The sequence below is a fragment of the Helicoverpa zea genome, chromosome 8, assembly GCF_022581195.2.
Source record: "Helicoverpa zea isolate HzStark_Cry1AcR chromosome 8, ilHelZeax1.1, whole genome shotgun sequence".
Lineage (NCBI taxonomy): Eukaryota > Metazoa > Arthropoda > Insecta > Lepidoptera > Noctuidae > Helicoverpa > Helicoverpa zea.
Genome location: NC_061459.1, coordinates 8,321,553 through 8,344,704, shown reverse-complemented (window position 1 = coordinate 8,344,704; position 23,152 = coordinate 8,321,553). Strand labels below are relative to the sequence as shown.

The window sequence follows — 23,152 nt, the reverse complement described above, 5'->3', positions numbered from 1 at the left end:
TCTCCTTAAGAAAACCATTTACAAGAACGAATCTTTTGGTGACCCTAGCAAGCGCAGACCACGTAAATGCACGGTATTATAGTCTTTAAGAGTATGGAATATCGTATATAATTGCGTACAAGTAGGTATTTTGACAAATAATTACATTGATCATATTATATCAGACGGAAAAGAGAATCGGTCAGTTAACATAAATAAGATGCCTCACTACTGACGAGCACAGTATGTGCTGAGCTCTTGTGCCAAAAACTAATACAATAAAGGGATCTAATAATATTATTTAACTTAAATTATTTTTATAAAAGTTAACTTTAAGATTTAAAATGTTTAAAGTAAATAGTTTTGTGATTCTTTTCCTCGTGTACGTTGCTAAGTGCGAAGATGGATATCTACGTAAGTGAAAACTCCTTCTAGTTTTCTTCACTAACTTAAAACTTTAAATTAATATTTTAAAAATATTTTTAAAGTATAAGTTATACTTTTTTTAAAGTTCCCCAATAAAATATAGAGTTTATGCAAATTACCACTATAATCAACCTTCTACTTTTGTGTAAGCATATTTGTGTAAGTTTTCTTTTTTAAGCAATTTTCGTAGTAAATTTTCACTACTTTAGTCATTCATTGCCTTTTAAGCAGGTAGGTATATGCTCATGCCTGATTTCCTGTAGACAAACACCATACATATGTATCTGTTCAAAGTCTGATGAACGCATCTTACACTATAGTTTGTTAACAAAGTTAAAACCACGTGTATTTAAATTAGCAAAATAATTTGTAGACAATTTTAAACAATGTTAGGTATATAATTATTCCGGCTACAAAATAGTATCTTTGTATTTACAATAAAGGAACTCACGCAATATTTTTGATTTTGGGACAAAAATGTAACATCAACTTTTAGATTTTTCGAATTAAACAAACAAAGTTTAGTTTCTTCCCTTTTTCCCTCCTACGTTAACTTTAGCAGGTAGGTTTATTTAAACCATATTTAGACCAAAAATTTTACAGTGATAATTAACTCCGTAAATAAATTGAAACTATGAAAAAATGTGCGCAAAAACTTCAATGTATAATAAGTTCATCGACATATCTTCCAAATATAAAACCAGTTCCTCAATATAACTTTCATTGAATTGTACGAAATCGCTGATTCTGATCTATAAATATATATGAACGACACCGTTCAAGTTTATATGGCTTGCTCTTTTTTTTGCCTGCCTAGCTAAAGATAAAAATACTTTATATACTTTAACAGCCAGGATTGTAAGAAATGATAGCTGAACAAAGACAACCCCGGTATCTTTGTTTCGAGATGCATAAATCAAATATGTAGATATGTCACACGGAAAAATAGTTTTCATAATCGGCTGGATATAGCAATAAATAAACACGGAAGCTTAATAATTTTAAAATAAATCAGTAGTCTAAATTTTATACATTGAAATCTAGTCCGTGCATATTATACAGAGCATGTTTTTCATGTCTCTACAACATGAAATAGATACAAAAGTTAAGTACTTCTAATCTTTGATTTATTTACTTTGGTATAATTTGAATGGGAATATGCTTGTATTTTCTTAATTAAAAACTCCTAAACCTGTGTCCCATCCTCCCTTTCAGAAAATGAAGTTAGAAGAAATGCTAATTTCTGCTAGTTGGTGCACTGATAAGTGACCATAATAAAAATACTTTTTTAAGGTCATTTTAAAGGAACCTTGACATATCTTAATCATCTGCAAACTGAAGTTGAATATAATAAAGACTCAATTAGCAAAACAAAAAGGTTCAGAACAAGTTCAAGTTCAAAAATAAAATATTTACAAGGTCGTGTATAAGTATTGTATAAAATTATAGGCCTACCAAGCAGGATTGTGCTTAATTATTTATTTTATCGTAAGTTCCTATAACTGGCTCGCCTAGGAACGATTTAACTAAAAAAAAAATAGCTCCAAAAATATCTACATAGATACGATTCAAAATATTAATTCGGCCATTATGTCATAATTATGGTTATTTTAATTTCAGGTTTATGCTTAATAAATGTATAGGTATATGTGATTTAAATAATAGCTTTTTTATCTAAGTTAATGGACACTAGCCGAGTGACATCTTCGATTTTCGCTATGTACGGGTATTAAAAATTTACCGGGAACCGGCTCTAGTTATAGCGGTCAAAATAGGTAGTCACTCTATGTAAAACAAACGAAATCATTTACACTCGGATAGACTGAAAATTAAGGGCAAAAGTTAGATGAGCTTTATCGAAGTCCGCGGTTTTATCAGCGTCCAGGGAGAGTATTTTTCCCGTACCTGGATAAAAATAGCCAGTCTCACTAAATGATAGTGTAGCTTTCCAAGAGTGAAATAATTTGTGAAATTGGTAAAGTAGTTTTAGATCCTTTAGGGTATAAAAAAACAAACAAAAAGTCCCCTTTGTTTAGGTCATCCTTAGCATCTGCTGTTAAAACACATCGTTCATGTGTTCAAAACAATGTAAATGAATTTGCTCATTCCTTCCAAGAAATATAGAGCTGACACCAGCAACGTGCTAAAAGCAGGCTTTTGTAAACAGATTGATGCACTGATCAAAGAAAGCTATGGCACGACTGCCATCACGGAATCGATTACCTACTGAGTTTGTTGTTTCTAAACCATGTATAGGTACTGTTTAAATAGATGGATACATAATGATCTATTGACATTCGTAAACGTGCATAATGTAGGAGGTCAACCACCTTTAAGAGGACGAATTGGAATTTTTGGTGCCAAGGATCTCAATTTTTCTCAGTAAATACAAAACGGATCAAAATACAACTTGGTTACCTGAAAGTTCATGATATAAACCTTATTTTGTTAGACGTAGAAACATGAGTAGGTAACTTTTATAACAGAGAAAAATATATCAAACATACCTCTTTTTAAAAAGAGATTCACATATTATGGGCAAACGGGACCGATTTAAGCCTCTTAACTTTTTTAGTAGTTGAGTATATACATACTCTTTAAAATTGTAGAAGGAATTTCTATCAAATTATCATTTCTAAATAATAAAATTACAAAACCATTTTGTCGCTTACGACTTTTAGTTATAAGCTAGCGCGCGTATTGTTATCTTCGCCCCGCTCAGACGCTCCGACCCCTTTTGGCGCCTTAGATGCGCGTACCGGTTATGGAATTATTGTTGACCAATTCGTCGCCTTAAGGTGTATTGGATTTATCCTACTATGTATCTTTAAATGCACCTAGTTTATAGCAAATAATGTAATTATTCAAAGAATATGGGACTTAGAATAGGGGATAAAATGCAAATTAGCAGAATTTTACCTATGTTATTTGCCAAGTTTAGGAGAAACAAGAAATAATAGGTATTATGTATTATCCCAAGCTTGTTTCACGTAGATATAGTTAAGAAAAATGTATTTGCATGTATGTAAGTAGTTAATTATTCTCCAATGAGCTTCAACTTGGCAAAGGTTCACAGTATCGCTATGAGGCATTCAACCTGCTCACGTCCGACAAAAGCATTCCGTGTCATAATGACGCAAAAACTATCTCCAAAACCGGACTCTGAATGTGTCAGATTTACATAATTATTACATTTACATCTACAACATTGTTATTAGTCTGCATACAATAGTGCAACTTAATTCTAGTTTGCCGCTATGGCAAAAGTAATCCTTTTTACACGCTTTTTTTCTGACCGATTCGCAACAATGTTCATCAGAAAATAAAAAACTTTCTGATTTTTATACCACTCGTTTTCCCAGGTGACTTATACAAAGCGTCATAATAAAACTATAATAATAAACATTTTAATAGGCGACATCTACGAAACGGTTATATAATGCAATTAGGTATATAAGTAGATAAATACATAGTTCAAAATTATTCGTCTACCAGATTTTGCTGGATATGTCGTATGTCGTATAGTAGTACTTTGATCCAGTAGAGGAAAGCATTACCCTCAACAAGAGGGTGAAACCGCTAGCAGAAGCAAGCCAGTAACAAATAAAATTATAATCAGACGGAATTATTTAATTTGTTTTATCTTCATCCGTCATTGACAAGGTAAACCATACTCAAAAATCAAAAATCAAAATCAAAATCAAAAGTCATTTATTCAAACTTGGCTGCAAAACAGCACTTTTCGAACGTCAAAAAAAAAAATTACAAAAGACAGCCCCCAAAACGCCCACCCTTCACCACTTCCTATGTGTTTTTGCTGGGAAGAAGAAGTGGCGCAACAAACTCCCCAGCAACACATGTCTGTCTGTTCGGTTAGAAGAACCTTAAACATTGTTTGATATGTACATTTGTATACAATTTAATTTGTATATTACAAAAGAGGACAATACAGTAAAAATAATGTATACACCACATGCTAGCTAGCACTCACCCTACATACCTTAACTAACTCAAGCATTGAATATGTTTGATGAACAGAAAATTATAGTCTCCAAATATTTACACTTAATAGAATATCAGGGAGTGCCCACCTACATGTGCTATTCTTTTGTAAACTAGTAAATTAGACCGCTCAGCCAGAACATATGTAAAATAAAAAGAGTTTACAAATAAAAACAAAAAATACTAATATTATAGTCAGTAAGACGACCTGGCACCACAAGCAGCACCCGTTCACGAGCATAACGCGAGGATCAGCCATCGCACCCCTCGCACATTTTTGGGGGAGGGAGGCAACCCGACCGCCGACGCTACCGCAAGCAGTGCCGTCTAAGGGAGCATGACGTACTCACTGCTACACAACTCAATATCAAGATTAAATTATCAGTTCCCGCTAAGTAGTATTATTTACTAAAATCCAAAACAGAAAATTAATACAAAGAATGTATCTTGTCAATAATGTAAAAACATTAAAAAATAATAATTAAATAATAAATCAAAATAAAATAAATGTCATTGAGTCAAGAGATTGAATGGGAGAAATTTAAATTATCTAAATAATATAGCTAATATAGCTGTCTTGCGTTCATCATGGCGACCAACTATTTTTATCATTCAAATAATCATTGATGGTGTAATATGCCTTTTTTATAAGAACAGCCTTAATTTGTTCTTTGAATTTATTAAACGGCAGTTCTTGTAAGGTCAAAGGAAGCTTATTATAAAAACGAATACCTAAACCCAGAAATGTGTCATGCACTTTATGAAGCCGGTGATAGGGTACACACAGTTTATGCTTATTTCTAGTATTAATGCTATGGACTTCACTTTTTTTGGTATATAAATGTAGGTTCTGTCTAATATACATAATGTTGGCAAAGATGAACTGTGATGCTACAGTGAGAATACCAATTTCTTTAAACAACTCTCTGAGGGAAGTTCTGGTACCTAACTTGTATATAGCACGAATAGCACGTTTTTGTATAATAAATATATTCTCTATATCAGCGGCTTTGCCCCACAACAAAATACCGTAGGACATGACGCAGTGAAAATAGCTGAAATACACTAATCGCGCAGTGTCGACGTCAGTGAACTGTCTAACTTTTCTGACGGCATAGGCAGCAGAACTAAGCCTTCCCGCGAGGCTAGAAATATGTGAACCTCACTGAAGTTTTGTATCAACTGTTATACCCAAAAACACGGTAGATGCAACGGTTTGAAGAACCTCGTTTAGGATAACATTAAGACCTAGGTTTTTTACATTAGGCAAAGTGAACTTAATGCATTTTGTTTTTTAGCATTTAGTACTAAATTGTTTGTTGTAAACCAGTGCGTAACTGTTGAGAGTGCACTGTTTACGTCGTCAAATTGCTCTCTATTTCTGTCAACTTTGAAGATAAGAGATGTGTCATCTGCAAATAATACAACATCGCAGATATTTTTGATTTACGCTTGATTGTTTTGACAATCCGTCATCACTGCGAGTCACGGTTGATTGGGACACGGCGCGTGTGTGGCATGCCCTAATATTATGACTTGTTGAGTGATTACCATAAAGATGTAAGTAAATACATAAGTAAGAACGCCCTTAAATTGACAAAGATGAAATAGAGAATCCATTCAACATTAAGTAATGTCTTATCATTGTATACCCAGTCATACCAACGGCTTGATTTTATTTCTAATAGAAATAATGCATTTTTGTTTTCCCATTAATTTTCCATTCTGATATCATTGATACTGGGACATCGTCTTAGTCTAGGTTTCTTAGTCTACCGTTTAATATTCATTGTATGTTAGTTATACTTGACCACAAGTTGGAATTTTCTTATGTTTCAAAGAAATATTTGCATCATACAACCACATTGCTTATTTTGAAAGTTAATCAATACAATATGATGTGTTGAATAAAGGTTATGGCACATTATAGCAGCACCGCAACAGCACGGCGTCGCCTCGAATTAAGACTACGGCTAGCTGTCAGCGCGCTAACTACGCGTTGTCCGCAAGGTGCCAGCTCGCCGTCCGCGCGCTGTACGCGCGCCGGCCGCGAGGTGTAAGCTTGCTGTCACTGCAAACTCAATATTATTTTAAGACGATTATGATTGATGTTATGATTGAACACGACGTAATGACGTTGTTTCGTTGCCGGCTCGGAGTCGGCGCGTAATTAGCACGCCGTCGGCGCGCTGTACGCATGAGGTCCGCTCGCTTGCAGCACGCGGGCGGCGAGTCGAGTTGTGTGGAAGCGGCAAGCGCGCTGACTGCGCCGTTGGCTTTTTCATATTGACATTACGAAATATATTATAATATACACGATTTAATGCTCTAAATTGAATGACAACTTAAATGCTGGTGTGGAGCCGTGCTGTTGCGGTGCCGCTATAATGTGCCATAACCTTAAAAGATAGTATTAAGAAGCTGTTAGAACTGACGTACCTGTCTATGTATTTCTATATCACATTTAACCTTCAGGAAGTCCATAAGACTTGGACTTTGGGCACCTAATGTCATGATTAATAGACAATCAACGACATTCATACTAATTAAATGAAAACCCAATAAACAAAGGAAAATATTAAAATGAAACACAGTTATATTTTTTATGTACATCATCAAATTATACAGTGATATTAGATTAGTCAAATATTATAAATTAACTATACCATTTAACCATCTTACGGGGTAATAACCTGTACCTACGTAAATACCACTTATAATAATTGTGCAATGCACCCGGAAGTACAATAGAATTACCTACGACTTATTATCAGCATTAGATCGATAATATAACAATCCATTTTGCGGAAGATTTACGCCTCTTAGCTACAATAAATCATTATAAAAAATATTCACTTAACACAGCTCAAAACCGTACTAGCCAACCATAATAGCCAACATTATTAGAAAATGACTTATTATGGTCTTAGCTTTATTATCTACGCTTTACAATATTCAATTAATTATAAATTATCTATATTATTAACTTCACGTAAATACACGTGTTTCTACCCACTGTAATTGTTCCATGTTCGTTAACATCGTTCAACATTGTAAATACATATTATGACTTATAACAGCTATTACCAGTAGGTATACCTAAATACATCAGTTAGAATTGCACAAAAAAAGACATCACAATACATCACTTAGTATTTGTTTTTTATTGACATAGTCCTGCAATAAAAATGCAATTAAATACAAAGAAACTAAAAGGCCATAAAGAAAATTGCAGGAGCATGTAAAAACCTTGTATGGAATCTTTGATTAACAGGTTTTTCAAAAGGCTAATTAAGTAAAGTGCAAAATCTTGTGCCTAACAGACATAAATAGTTTGTAATTAATTCACCACATGCCTAATACCAGCATTACATCCATTTCTTTTCAGTACCTGCCAAAAATTTGATAAGTTTCTTTTTATATTCAAAAATTTATTATTCCATTTCTATTTCAGCTCCCTACATCACACCATGTGACTTCAAAAGTGATAATTTCATCGACTGCATCAAAGAACAGATTGAGACTGCTCTCCCCAAGTTCACGAAGGGCATCCCAGAAATGGACGTGCCATCCATAGACCCTGTCAAATTGAAGAACATCGAAATACTTGGCAGTGGCTTGAACCTCACCTTTAGTGATGCAGCTATGCATGGACTTAGCGATTGCAAATTGACAGACTTAAAGTAAGTTAATTATTGTAGCATATTTTCCCCCCAAACTATTTTTTTATAGCAAACAGCATAGCTTTATGATGAAGATTTAAGAAGTCCAGACTTTACTTCATCAAATGAGTCTTAAACTTCCTTGAGTGACTGATTAGTCTAGGAATCTATTTTATTTCTGTTCACGTATCTCTTACTCGTATTTCCACAACCAAGACCTTGTATGCCAAGTCCGGAAGCTAACCGAGTATACTTCTATCCTGTATCGGTCTTATCGATAAACAATGAACATCGAGAACTATATAAGTTACGAAACACCAAGGCTTGTGGTCCACATTGTATGCTAATGTTCGAACTCGTCGATATCCGAGGACTAAACTTCGCTAATTGTTCGGTTATGACTAACGCAGGACAACTACAATAGGTACAATGCAATCATTCCATGCAACAAATCATGCACGTGTAACTACTTAGTATACTTACATCTAATTGTTATTACAACGGCTTCCACGACATTTTATAAGAGCAATTTGCTGAAAACTGCGTTTTTCTGTTAATTATGAGTAATTTGTGGGATGCTGCAATAAAAAACGATTAAAGCCGACTTTTGACCCGCCTGCTATTTACGGAGCCATGTTTTATAATCATTATGTTGCATTTAGAGCCCTCGCTCATTGTAGACTTTAGTCGGCTGATAGTTTGATCGGGCTCAAAAATCAGAATGGAGATGAATGGTCAACTATTGGTAATAATCAGCCCAACTGTTTATCTTAATTTTTAATTATTTATTTTCAGGTTAGAGTTCACTAAAACCGAGGGAACATTCACATTAAAATTCAAAGGCAACCTTAGTTTAACCGCCAACTACGTCGCCGACGGCAGAATTCTAATTCTACCTATCAAAGGAAATGGAGATGCATTGGTTTATGCACGTAAGTACAATCACGTCATACGCTTTATGATTTATTCATATTTACTTTTGTACCGGGTAACACAAGATAGGTGATTATCATTAAGTAGCGTGTAATTTATTAACTACAGACTGATTCTCGTGGTTTTACCCGCCTCCTGGGAGAACTTCTTCCCCGTGTACCTGAATAAAATAAAACCTATCGTATGTTATTCCGGGATAGCTTTCAACGATAGTTTTCGTTTCAATAAACATATTGTTGCAAACGAGTTCTATGTCCTTTTTGTTGTAAATATTATAATACCTTTAAGTACATACAAAACCATTTAACGAAAGACAATTATTTTGCAGAGGGTGTCGAAGTCCAGATTGACAGCAAACTGATTATTGACAAGGACAGCAATGGCGACCACTTGAAGCTTGCTACACCGAAGTATAAATACACTGTTGAACGCACTACGTTTGACCTGAAAAACCTGTTCAACGGGAACAAACAACTTGGTAAGTACGATAAACAAGTCTATTCAGAATCGATCAGTTTTTCTCTACAAATAGTGGTTGTTTCCTGGAAATGTGACCCATGCTCCAAGTGACCATCTTACCGCACCCGGACAAAGAAAGCTCTAATTTTTACTCGACTGCCAAGAAGGGTTATATCGTGTCTAGACTCACCAAATTGCATCATGCCAAATATTATCGCGTATATCTAAATTGGGTAAAAAACAAGATTTCTTTTGTCCAAAGTCATCATAACTCGCATCTAAATAAAAACAAAAGCAATGGCCAGTTCATAAGCATATCTTGATGAATTGTGATTGATTTTCGTGATACCAGTGTCCTTATCATAAAACATATTTAAATTAGCTTCTCATGATGCTGTCTTTATCAATAGGTAAGGTCATTAAAGGACGATAGTGACGCTACATTACTTAATCTTTTTTAGAATATATCAATTTCATAATTTGTTAAGACCGCTACTTGAAACACAAACATGCGTCATATATTTTATTTCCCTCTATTGGGCAATCACTTTGACTTTGACTTTGAATTTCTCAAGTGATGAGTGTGGGTTCGATTCCAAGTCGAGTCGATTCTAAGTATATCTTGGACACCAACGACCGTGTTTCGGTGGGCACGATAAATTGTAGGTCCCGGTTGAGGAGGTCTTATAGGCAACCGCTCCTTGTAAAACACTGGTAATCAGCAGCAACCGGTTTTAATGGAAGCCGACCCCAACATAGTTGGGAAAAGGCTAGGCAGATTATGTATAGAAAAGCTTCTTAAATAATTTGTTTTTTTTCTCAGCTGAAACAACACTGCAGTTTGCGAACGAGAACTGGCAGCAATTGATGGACGAGCTATCTCCACCAGCCATTAAGCAGATCGTAAAAACCGTTGTAAAAACAATCAACAAATTCTTCTCAAAAGTTACCATTAAGCAAATCATCAAAGGATTTTATGATGATTAAATTAAATGCCTAGTGCGATGTAGGAAGGGTCACCAAAAATTTATAAGTTGATAGCATTGTCTTCGAATTGTTTTAATTTCTTATTAATAAATTATACGGAAACATTTAAAACACAGTTTCATTGAAATATCTACAATATTAGCATTCGTATAAACTTGTTATGAGGATTGAAACTCCGAAGAAAGATTCAACTCCGGTTGCTATGAAAAGAATGCATAACTATGACTCAAACGCTTTTTACGTAAAATTAAAACATAATAGGTCAATTTAGTATTCCAGTAGCAGTAGATCAATGTAATTAAAGTAGTTACTATCTTCAATATACCTAAGCACAATTTAGTTTAAGAAATCCTTATTGTTGGTTAAATCTCACTTGCAAAGGTTAAAAAAGGTAAGTATAGACCTACTTATGATAAAAATGTGAACAGGAAATAAAAGATGGCATCATAACAAAGACATAAATTTTATTAAAATAAAAAAACCAACGAAAATAAGTAGATAACAATAATATTTAAATGAGTTAATAAGGAAACTACTATCTAATTATCACATTTCTTTGGAGTTAAGCATCTGTAATTATTTAAATTTTGTTTAATATCAGTCATACATCGAACATTCTAGGACTTATTATATAGTCATCGCCAAACTCAATGGCGGCTGGGAACTAAATTCCGTGCAGAGTAGGCTCAGGCAAGATGACCGTATTCGTCGCTAAATTCTTACCTAGTAATGATGTTTGTACAGAACCACCAAAAAAATTGGCGAGAGCATTTCCCCCTTATCCATCCATCTCAAGCCTGTTGTTCATCACTGCTCGTAGTGCTGGTACTTAGCCTAGGTTCCACCGCTCTGTCATTCTGCATAGACAATGTATCTGTACCATTACTGAACCGTTGAATTGGGCCAGATGGTCTGTTCCAGGGCACCGGTCTTCCCTTTTTGTACCATATTGTACCAGCCAGCACTAAAGCTAGTACTATGAGACCAACTGAAGTGCCAATTAAGCCGGCGCGTAGTCGAGGTACGCGAGCTGCATCTGGTAATACAATAAATTGTTTGAAAAAACAGATAATATGAGGGCCTTATTCGTTTCTAAAGTTAACAAAACTAATTCAAAATTCGTATAAAGTTTTATAGAGATGATCTCACTCATCGAGATATACGAGAAGGTATCCATAAAACAAAAGTGGACAGGTAATACTCACGAGAATCATAATAAAGGAGTATCGTGTCTCTAGACTCTAAAATGTGGTCATGCAAAAGAGCTGCGCAAGTCCATTCACCCAAATCCTCCTCAAGTACAGGGTCAATAGTCAGAGCACAGTCACCATAGTCTAAATTCCTCCCAGGGGCGAAGTAAAAACGTTCTAGAATAGCACTGTAAAAAAGAATGAGTTAAAAACTTCAAAGTTTTACAGTATTTTTTTGCGTGGAATTAGCATAATTCAAATGATTGTTTCCCTTAACGGTCATTTGGTTTTTTTTTGTGTTTGGCACTTTTACTGCATACATAATACAAATAGATACTTACTTGTTGGCACCCACAGTAGAATCTAGACTTATACCAACAAAGTTTGGTGCTAAAAATCTGCAGTAATCCAATGGCTGTGGTCCATTTGCGGTATGGCAATACAGAGTAGCATTTCCACCAATGACAGCACCGACTTCTGTATTCAAAGCGGCCAATGGACCAGTAACTCGAACATTCATACGGTCTATGATTTCTTCACCCAATTGGTATTTATAGCCCATATGACATGTCCATACTCCTCCATCTTCTTTATGAACTGTGGCAAAGGTAATTCCACAGTCACCAGATTGGAGGTTTTCGCCGGCATACCTGATGAAATTGAAAGAAATACAAAGAATGGTTGGTTATGACGAATTTTCAGCAAACACGACTGAAAGGTTCTCAAAGAATACACGGAGATTAAAAACCGTATCAGGTTGCATTCTGTACCCGCTTACAGAGAAGCCATAAAAAACTATCGTAAATGAAAATGTCGTTCTTGATGCAACACAACCTATTTCGTGTTAATACAGTCACAGAATTTCTAACTCTTCCTAACAATTTCTGTATGACATAAATATACCTACCAGAAATCCAGATTCTGACCGACTTGTCGTTCCACAGGTGTGAATTGGGAACCATTAGGATGTTGGAACCAACAATACGCGAGGGACGCATCTGCACGACACGTTAGCGTTAGAGTTTTGTTACTCTCCACGAATATTGTCCTCAATTCTTCCTCTGCCCCTTCAAAATCTCGTCTTATCCTATTTCCTGGGAGGATACAAATTTATGTTAATATTGTGCCCTGGGTTAGGCCCTACTTATTTTAAAGACATGACCTACGAATCCTCTTTTCATAAATTCTGATACTAACTGAATTTTAATGAATGCTATAGATACATAACCAACACATGTCAGATAGGTAACCACTTCAAGTTCATTACGTTCAAACTATTTACCTCCTTCTGGTGGGACACTTATGAGTGCTTGAAGAGGTGTCCTCGACTGAATAGTGTTGCCAGCCCACTCTTGTACGCCGACCGTGCACCTCCAAGTGCCGTAGTCGTCACTAGCTACTGACTCTATGGTCAGTCCACATTGTCTTTTGAAGAAACCATCTCCGTAATAACTGGAGAAGAATTTTAGAAGTAAGTATTAATTTGCGTACTTAATCCTGTGTTTACAAAACTATGTATACAGGTTTAGGCTAAACCTTTTTCCTTAAAAAGCAAAACGTAGCAATCTTCGCCATCTAAGATGCATTTATCTTTACCAAATAAGACTATTAACAAACTGGTGACTGACAGACACTAAAATAAAATTAATTCAAACAAAAGACGTTAATTACCAACCTGTAGCGACCATCACTCAAACCGTCGATAACATTGAAACCGGAAGCCTCAGTGCCCTTTTGGAAACGACAAAAAGTTATATTTTTTTCCGTGTGTAAAATGTTACAATACAAATGAAGTTTATGATGAGCGGTATCTCGTAAGAAGCCTACGTCAAGACGCTCAGCTGAAACAAAGAAATTCTGCATGAACAAAGCCGTTTTGAAGAACATGTAAAGGTTATCGCCAAATAAATAAATCGTGCAGATAACCCTAATCTCATTTGTTTTAGATTATCTGATTGATAAAAACATTAAAAAACTATACTTAGATATCGAGCCTAGACAAGGCTGGCTAGAGGCGCGTAGTTGGCCTGGCTAGGTAAAATTTATTGTCACTACCTGTCCTAGTTATCGAACTGCAATAGATTAATGATGTTGAAAACCTTTTGTGCGTAAAAGAGGTTCAGTTAAAATACTGACTGAAATCACGACACTAATGTCAAGATCACCTTTCCCACATACAAGGCAATGTGGAGGACACGACCCAATCAAGAAAACAGGTAGACAAGTGTATATGTACCTACGTATAAAGCAAGCAATAGTGACGTTACCCTTTATCCAAGATCAAAGTCATATGATTGTGATAGCTACCATACGTAAACGCATCATTTAATTGCTATGCCATCGATAAGCGATTAGATTGTGATAGACAATAATGAATGTAATTAAAGTGATAATTATTTTGTATGTTTGGTGACACGAAATTGCATCACAAGGGGATTTTAGAGATACCGATTACTGATATGTTCGCATTGAAGACACGAACGTCCGGCTTAGTGCCTATTTGGAAATACCAGCTACCAGAAGGTATTTTTTATTTGCACTCAGGTTAATTAAGTTAATCGAACCTGTGATATGACTACGTCATAGAGATCAATGGAGATTAATATTATCTTACATTAAACACGCTCCATTAGGTATTTCACGACTTTAATTAAATAAATATAAAAAATTGCATCACCCGTTCTGCAGATTTATCTACGAAGGTATAAATATTCCTTTCCAAATAAATCCATATGAAAACTAGAAATTCAGCAGCTGAACAAACCGTGTAGGAATTTATCTGACATTTTAATCCTGAAATACCGGAATCCGTTTACAGTTGAATCGTAAATGGTGCTTTGAATCGCAGTGTGCTGTCCAACTGTCTCTGCATGCTTGCTACGTTGACACTTGATGTATTTTACGACGTGTAGTTGCGTTAGAGTAGTGCATTGTTTGCTTTGGCTTTGCGACATTGATTTATTGCTAAACTATATAAATATAAATATAAATATAGTATTCCAATATACCTACTACTAAAAACCTCTCCTATAACTCCTATCCTCTCCTGTAACTCTTTTCTGTTAATATTGGGGCAATAATAGGCCATATTATAGACACCTTAGCAGAACCCTTAATCCTACAGACATAAAAGTAAAGTAGGTACATATGTAGTAGAATAAGAGGCGCCTTAAGTCGTAATAGATGAGATTGTTGCAAACAAGATCGTAACTATAAATCGTAGCAGGAATTTTGTATTGCAGACCAATTTCAGCAGGGCACGCCACCATAGTGGCGGTAAGTCCCCTCTTTGAGGAGTGGCTCGGGAGGAGTCACGGCGCCCTCACGTATTGTATGACGCAGGTCCTCACCGGACACGGTTGTTTCGGGAGGTACCTGCATCGAATCGGTCGCAAGGAGGCGCCCGGGTGTCACCACTGTGCGGACAGCCCCGAGGACACGGTGGACCACACAGTCCAGGAGTGCCCTACGTGGGAAGGGCACCGCGGGGCCCTCGTCGAGGCTTTGGGCGGCGGCGACCTCTCGCGTCCGGCCCTGGTTCAGGCCATGGTCCGGGGCGAGAGGGAATGGGATGCCGTCGCCTCCTTCTCCGAAGCGGTCATGCTCGAGAAGGAGGAGGCGGAACGCCAGAGAGTTCGCACCTCTCATCCCGGCCGCCGCGCTGGACCAGGTAGACACCATGGGCGCCGGGTGTCGCGAGATGACTCCCGGCCACCGTAGGCGTGGGTCTGTGGGCGGTGAGTTCGGGTGGCTCATCGTCCCTCTGTCTGCTTAGACGACAGACCCGTGTCGACGGCGCGCGTTGTTCCACGCGCTCCTCAAAGAGACGTCAGCAACCCCAGTGGGGCCCAGCAGGGCCAAGGCCTGCCGGGGCTGCGGGATGTTCGAAAGAGATACCGCGGCCCTGGTACATAAAAGGCCTATGACGGAACACGACGGTTTTTAGTCAGTAAGAGTCTGACACTCCCTCACCGCTGATAACCCACAGCGGGAGGGGTCATTTGATGATTTTTGACGTCGTTAAAAAAAAAATTCAGCAAACTGACTAAATCGTATCAAGTTGGAGGACATTATAACGTTTTCACACTAGCACATTTTTTGGTCAATTTTTCCGAACGACTTCGCTTTGTCCGGACCATTGACATCCAATTAACGAATATTGGTGCAAAGATACGTTTAAAAACGAACAACCGATTTTTGCCACTCGTAATGTCACGCGTATGCGGTCGATTTTGCTAAGGGCGACAAAAATTCACTTGTGTGAAAGTGTTGGGGTTGTAAAATTGAAAATTGTAGCTATAAAACTAGTGACGAACTTACCTTCAACAGCGACAGATCTATCGATATGCAATTCCATCACTCTTCCTGGTATACCCAGCAGGACGCTCCATCGACCTTGCACAGCCCTAGTGGTCCGCTCCAAGGTGACACGACAATGTCCCGGTACCAAGGAACTCTCCGAGAACGGCTGTGCCACCAGACAGTAGGAATTGTTCAAGGATGAAAGGTCTACTTGTGTTTTTGTTTGACCATCTTTAAGGGATATAGGCTCCGGTACGTAGTTCGATATTTTTTCTAAAAAAAAGAATACACTTAGTATGAACTTATTAAATAATTAGTAGAAATACCTAAAATAGTTCAAGGAATAAATAAAGGCATGAATTACATGTAGATTTTTTTTTGTTTTATTTGAAATAGAAACAAAAAAATATCAAGAAATAAAAAGAATCATGACCGTAGGTACCTAGGTAGGTACTACAGATTTTCATACAAATAGTTTTCCATCTGAGTTGCGAATGAGTCACAACTTTTACAGGAAAATGTTTGTCTTAACAGAGATACCTACCTAGCTTAGCTGTTCTAAAGGTTAATTACATATTCAAAAGATAAGTACGACAATTTAGTTGTAGGTAAATAGGTAATAACACTGCTTATTATGTAAACAATTGAAAATTCTAGTAGCATTCTGTTCCTGAATCAAACTGCTATAATTTATCTGATATCAAAATGCAATATTTTAATTAATCGTTTAATAATATGTAATTAAGATATGCAATTGATAACTGCAATAGATTATAAGTATTTAAAAAGATGTATCTAGATATTATGCCTAATTAATCAATAAGTAGGTACCTAATTCCTGCAACATTGTAACAATATTGGTAGGTATGCTGAAAGTCAGTCGGGTCTAAAAATCATCATGTGATAGGGTGATGTATCAGTATTAGTACTAGTTACGTAATCTCACTCAAATTAGAGACAATTTGGGCAATGTCATGGCATTTTAATAGTTAGGTACCTAGGTAGGTAGGTAGGTAGGTAGGTAATAGGTAATAGGTAGTAATAATAGGTTATATATATATATAGTAATAATAGGCCCCCTAAAATCCTACCTTACCTACGTCCGTGTCGAACATCAGACCACTTGGGGGGCGGACACGTATATAATAGAAACTTATACGGCAAACAAGGTTAAGGTAACCCTTTATGGAGATGAATAGTGAAAGAAGATACAATTTACGGTCGCTTCCCGGGGAGCGCCGGGGCGCATCTGGAGCCGATGCTGGGTGCCACAGCATGCGAACCATCGGCGGTGAGGCGTTGAGCAGACGGATCACCGAAAATAAAGTTACAGCCGGTCGCAGTGAGTTGAGCAGGCGGGCTCGCGGCGTAGAAGCTACAGCCGATTCCTCGGGCGAAGATACTATTTCATTATTCTCTTCCATCCCTTCCACTCGCCCCTCTTACATGACAAGGCGAACATCGACCTTGTCCACCAGCACGCTCGCTAGTGTTGTGCAGGATGTCAACCTTGACTCTGAGCTTGCACCCACTACGAGCGCTCCTACTACACGCAGACGATGGACTACTGAGATGAACAGATATATCCTGCGTACATACTTACAGCTAACAGCATTAGGTACAGACACACGAACTTACCTCGAACCCCTCCACACTAAGTTTATAGAAAAATTCCCCAACATGCAAGTGAGACAGATACACACCAAAATACACAAACACCCAATGTCGCAACTACACAAACACATAGAGGTAATAACCAAAATACCATCAACCCAACTGGTGAACACTTGGCTTAGGCCCGTGTCGTCATCAGATACCAAACACCCGGTATAAACCGGAGAAAAAAGCACATACAACAAGTAATAATAGGTAGTAATAATAGTAGGCCCCGCAGGGCATCTGAGGTGGATGACGGGGAGTCGCGACCCCGCGGGGCTATATATCCGAGTGCTCCAGGGAGAGTGTCCCCCATCTCCGGCCTGCCGGAGTGAAGCATGACGTCGGATAGATCTCCCGCCTCTTGGCTTGCCTTCATCGGCCGGTCAGAGTGGAGTTGCTAGAGCAGGGTTAGCAGCCCACTCGGAGGGTAGGTGCCTCGTGGTAAGTGGCGAGTGGGCCGGTGATGCTGGACCCACAGGGAGCGCGTGATCTGCGTTTAAAGTCCGCCGAGGTATCCTCACCCTTCAGCCGCTCATGTACCTGTTGCCCCCTTGTTGCGATTTAGCGACTGATTCCCGGGGGCCCAGTAAGTGAGGTGGCGAGTCTCCACCTGCCATTTTTACATGTATTTAATACATTGTCATCGGCAGGTGCCATAGTCCCCATAGTTTCCCCATTCCTAGTCCATTAGCATCCCATCACAATAGCCCAAGTAGTTTTCATCCATAGTTAGCAATAGTTTAGCACATGACCGGGGATTGTCCTTGGGTACATTTCTATAGTGTATACAGGGATAATCGTCGGTTTTGTGTCACCCTTTCATTAAAGTTGTCTCAAAAGGGCTTCAGCGTGTTGGCTTTGGCCCCACGTTCGCCTCCCAAAAATCCGGGACTCTAGTCCCGAGGTCTGGAAGAGACATACATTTGTAATAATAGGTAGTAATAATAGGTAATAATAATAGGTAGTAGGTAATAGGTAGATAGGTAGGTAATAAACCGATTTCAGTGTTTTTGTTATTAATTGGTAGGAAAACAGTAAGCTGCGGATTTACAATCAATATTATGTGTTTGTATTACATTAATACCTACCAATTAACATAATTATGATATTTTTTTTTGTTCTTTTGTGTCGGGAGATTAAATAATTCCGCATTGCAACAAGTGATATGTGGCCATATCAAATCTACCGCAATATGCGGTACCTACCGCAATGATTACAAGCGCTCATTTACATAATAAAAAAAAAGATTGTAATTAAACATGGCGTCAACTCAATGATAAAAAATAATTAGGCATTTTATCTGGCGCTAGGTATAATCTGTGCGACAACCCTAAACATGTACCTATCAACTTTGTTACCGACGTTTAATTGTTTTAATACCAGGCTGATAGTGTCTGACAGTTAACTCATAGTTAACATTATGTGCCAGGAAAAGCTACTTATAGGTAATTTCTGCCTGATAGGTACTGCTATCCGAGACTTGTGAAACCAAAAATTATAGTTTTTTTTCAGATAAGTTCCTGACAGGCTATCTGATAATTTATAAATAACTGGTGAAACTGGCCATAAATCTCGCAGTGATTAAAGTTGCTCACCTGTAACCTTGACTTCAGACCAGCCAGTGATGGTGTGGTTTCCTGCAGTAGCTGTCATGCGCCATCTACCTTCGTCTGATAGTCCGATGTTGCGGACCCGAACGCCGCACCCGTCAGTCCAAGACTCGAACCTACGCATGAATTTTAGATAAGGTGTAGGTGTCTTCGGAAGGAACGTAAAATTTTAGATCCCGGCTGTCATTTTTACATGGCAGTCATTACGAAGAGTCTGAAAGTCCCCCAACCTCTCTTGCGAAGGGGTATCGGGTCGCCCAGGTAAGTTAGTTGAGGAGTACAGTAAAATGTACCCAGTTACAAAAGGTTTTTGTATATCAATACTATTGTCATTTTTTCTAAAATAAATAAGCGACACGGACACAAACAGACTTTTTACTTCTAAGCTAGAAAGAACAATAAGTTCGAGCCATATGTGATAAAATATCAACAACAAAGTTTATTACACACATCTCAAATGCAAAAGCTGTGTTCAAAGACAAATATCTTGCAATTATCTGATGACCATATAGGTACAAATGTTATTTTAGGGTCCGTTCAAACAGACCGGCTCGGAGAGGAGAGCAAATTGTCTTTAATAATGCTCGAAGGCGCTTGGTATGAAGTAATATGAGGAGCTGACCGGCTCCGATCGCGTACTTTTTCTCGGTTTTGCAGACATTTGGCTCCGATTGCATGCTCTTTCAGCCGATCGGAGCCGATTCCGGTCTGTGTGAAAAGAAAAATGCGCGCCGATGCTCTCCGAGCCGATCTATCTGAACGGACTCTTATTCTGTAGTTGTGACAGTAACTTATGGGAGCTTTTAGTGCTCATGAATTCTGTAATTTCGATGGTCTTAATGGAGTCTTGTTGCTAGGTAGCTGTACCTGGCTCTTTATTTAATTGTTACACAAAACCTAAGTCAAGTAAAACTAAGCTTCGATAAATTCGATAGCCAACTATCAAAGTCTATCCACCGATACAACCTACGATGGATCGAATTGATAATAAATTAATCAAATACTTGTATCAACTGGTTATGCTAATTTGTTTAGTAAATTTATATTGGGCCTAATTTTAGGTAGAAAAAACATTGTTGAGGCACAATAATGCCTACAATTAAGCAATAAACACACTGTTAAGGTTCCCTTAATTAGAAGCTTTTAAATCATGTCGGTCCTAATGAGTAAACTAAAGCTTGTAGCGTAAAGTTAGAGCACCGTTGGGAACACCTGTTGGATGAAAATGGACCTAGCCATTACTTCTCCAAAGCCTATATTAAGCTCACTGTTTTTGTACTTGCAGGCATAGTAACAAAACCTACCTTATATAACTAAAGGGCTATTTTACAGTTTTAAGCAGAAATTTTCGCACAATCAAATGTTCGCATTGCGCAGCTCTTAAAAATAACAAATACTTAATAAGCTTTTCACCAAAATCTCAATACCATCTAAACCAGTGGTTCCCAAACTTATTTTGTCTACTGCCCACTTTGAGAATAAATATTTTTTTAGCGCCCCCCATTTTTTCACCTATTTAAAAACCACTATAACTTCAAATTAAATTAATTAATTATTGTGACCTATATATGTTTATTAACGGAGAGTTCTAAACGAAACTTTTACTATAACCCGCAACTTGAAACCTGAGCGCAGGTAGGTAACATACCGCGGCGCTTAGGTCTCAAGTTGACTCTTACAGTGGCGGCGTAGCATCGGGTGGCACCCGGGGCGGACTACCTATTGAGCACCCCCCCCAAAAAAAACGACAAAATATGGTGCAATATGGTCATTCATGGTGCTTTTTGCCTGGTTTAACATAAAGAAACCGGAGACAGATCACTGCAAACTTTTGAAGCGCTAGCGAAGCGAGCCCGTAATTTTTGAGTTTTGGGACATAATAGAACCCAAACATGTTTTATAAAAACCAGTTACAAGTGAAAAAGCCGCGAGCGCAGCGAGCGCGTAATTTTTGAGTTTTGGAAGAGTAAAGTACCAAAACAAGCTAAAAAAAACCGCGCAAATTGTTTAGTTTTGGGGCACAAAAGTACCTCAACAAGTGTGGAAAAAAAAAACACTGCAAAGAGAAGAAGCCGCGAGCGCAAATTTTTTGATTTTTGGGACGCAATGATACCTAATGAAATTAGAAAATAGTCACTGTTAAGTGAAAGGCACAAAATTTTTTGACTGACTGAAAGGGCGCAGAATAAACCAGAAATGTTGAAAAAACTGTTTTTTTTTTATAACTTTGAGGAATTAATTTAAGTAAACCGGGAAAAAACATAAATAAACGAGAAAGAGAGGGGTGACAGCCGGACTGGCACCCCTCCAGTACCGCCTCGATGTCATGCCTTGTTTGCGCATGCACTGTTGTAGTTTTGTTTAAAATTTGAATAATGAAGTGAACCTAGGCTTTGCAGATTAGAATGGCACCCTCAGTGACTTGTCTCTTCTGCCCGTGCCATCCTAGTCGTACAATTTGAACCAGCCGACTGATACAAGAATTCACAATTCGGGTTATTTAACAAAAACTTGTTAAAACATGATAGATATCTACGAGTACTAATAACTATCAAAATGCGAAAGTGTGTCTGTTGCCTTTTTATTTGTTTGTTTGTGTCTACTTTAATTACGAAACGGAGCGACCGATTGACATTGACATGATTTTTATTTTTTCTATATTCAGTAAAATAGGACAGATATATGAACTACGTGGAGAGAAATATAGAACCGAGTCTGAGCAATCTTGTAATTCATATTAGTTGATGTTCACAAGTCGTTGTCTAAGAGGCCTCCTAGCTAAATAAAATTACAAATCACCCCCCAGGCCTCTACACAACGCCCCTATTTTCTTTCTGGGTCTCTTACCGCCCCCCTTGAGACCTGCAGCGCCCACAAGGGGGCGTTATCGCCCACTTTGGGAAACACTGATCTAAACGAACGAGTTGTCCAATATTTGCAAAAAACTTTTTTTTTTTTGTCGCGAATATTTTAAGTTACCAACCTAGAATTTGGAGGGTTGCGTACGTCGAAGATAACTCCTTCTGGAGTGGTCACTGCACAATACTGTTGGTTCGGTAGAGTTTCAGAGAGACGCATCAAAGCTTCGTGCCCTTCTGCCACCTGAAGATGTAAGGGCCACCCAATCCCTTGCTGCATCCGAAGGAGACTACCTACACGCACATCGTACGTGGCTATCTGGGCTTGACCAGAATGTAAGCAAAGTAAAACTGAAAATTGGAAAATTTTGTGAGAAATGGCATAATCTGCAGTTAGGTACCTAATTAGTTATACTTACTGTTATACCTAGGTAAATGTCTTACTATGTTGTATAAATGCAATTTAATTACTTGATTACTTTTTACGACTACGACGTACGAATTTCCAAAAACTGGAATTTCCAAAAACTTTAAATTCGTACTGGAAAATCAAAAAATATATAATTAAATAAATAAAAGGGGCACAAACCTAGTATGGCACCTAGCCATGAAACACAATGTTTTTGCCACATTTTATATTTATACCAACTTAATTTAACATTGCTAGACTAAACATGGCCACACGCCTGTGGGACACTACTCGGAATGAACTCAAATTGCAATGTCAGCTGCAGATAACATTCACTTTTGCCTATCGAACATAATCAAAAACTTTGATTATTGTATCGATTGCGGTGCGTGATTAAAGACAGTAGTCCTACAATTTTCGTATGACAAAGAAACTGGCGGCTAGTTATAATCGCAGCATAATTTAATAATGAAAGTTAATAGACTGTTGAATAATCAGTCTGATAAGTAATTTCGATAGCACGCGCAGCTAATTGCATTTAGGGCTGCCATCTCGAATTTCGCCAAACCCGGACATTTGGCGTAAATCGCATTTTTTCCCCGAACGAGTACGATTTTTTTTAAACAAAATAATACCTAATTTGTAATCCATTTACTATGAACATATACTTAAATTC

At 37.6% G+C, this 23,152-nt stretch overlaps 2 protein-coding genes across 2 annotated transcripts; one reads left to right on the top strand and one right to left on the bottom strand.

Annotated features, from left to right (window-relative positions):
- The first annotated feature begins 234 nt into the window (after positions 1 to 234).
- Positions 235 to 10,559, top strand: LOC124632351 (circadian clock-controlled protein daywake-like). Its single transcript, XM_047167151.1, has 5 exons — positions 235 to 393; positions 7,862 to 8,090; positions 8,865 to 9,001; positions 9,331 to 9,480; positions 10,285 to 10,559. Exons 1-5 carry the CDS (start codon positions 324 to 326, stop codon positions 10,446 to 10,448), a joined length of 750 nt encoding a protein of 249 aa, XP_047023107.1. The 5' UTR covers positions 235 to 323; the 3' UTR covers positions 10,449 to 10,559.
- A 336-nt stretch (positions 10,560 to 10,895) lies between these two features.
- Positions 10,896 to 22,891, bottom strand: LOC124632350. Its single transcript, XM_047167149.1, has 10 exons — positions 22,657 to 22,891; positions 22,193 to 22,418; positions 19,195 to 19,325; positions 15,959 to 16,213; positions 13,314 to 13,479; positions 12,921 to 13,090; positions 12,546 to 12,732; positions 11,980 to 12,288; positions 11,654 to 11,826; positions 10,896 to 11,484 (listed from the first exon to the last, which is right to left on the bottom strand). The coding sequence occupies exons 1-10, from the start codon at positions 22,697 to 22,699 to the stop codon at positions 11,240 to 11,242; spliced, it is 1,905 nt and encodes a 634-aa protein (XP_047023105.1). The 5' UTR covers positions 22,700 to 22,891; the 3' UTR covers positions 10,896 to 11,239.
- Positions 22,892 to 23,152: the final 261 nt, after the last annotated feature.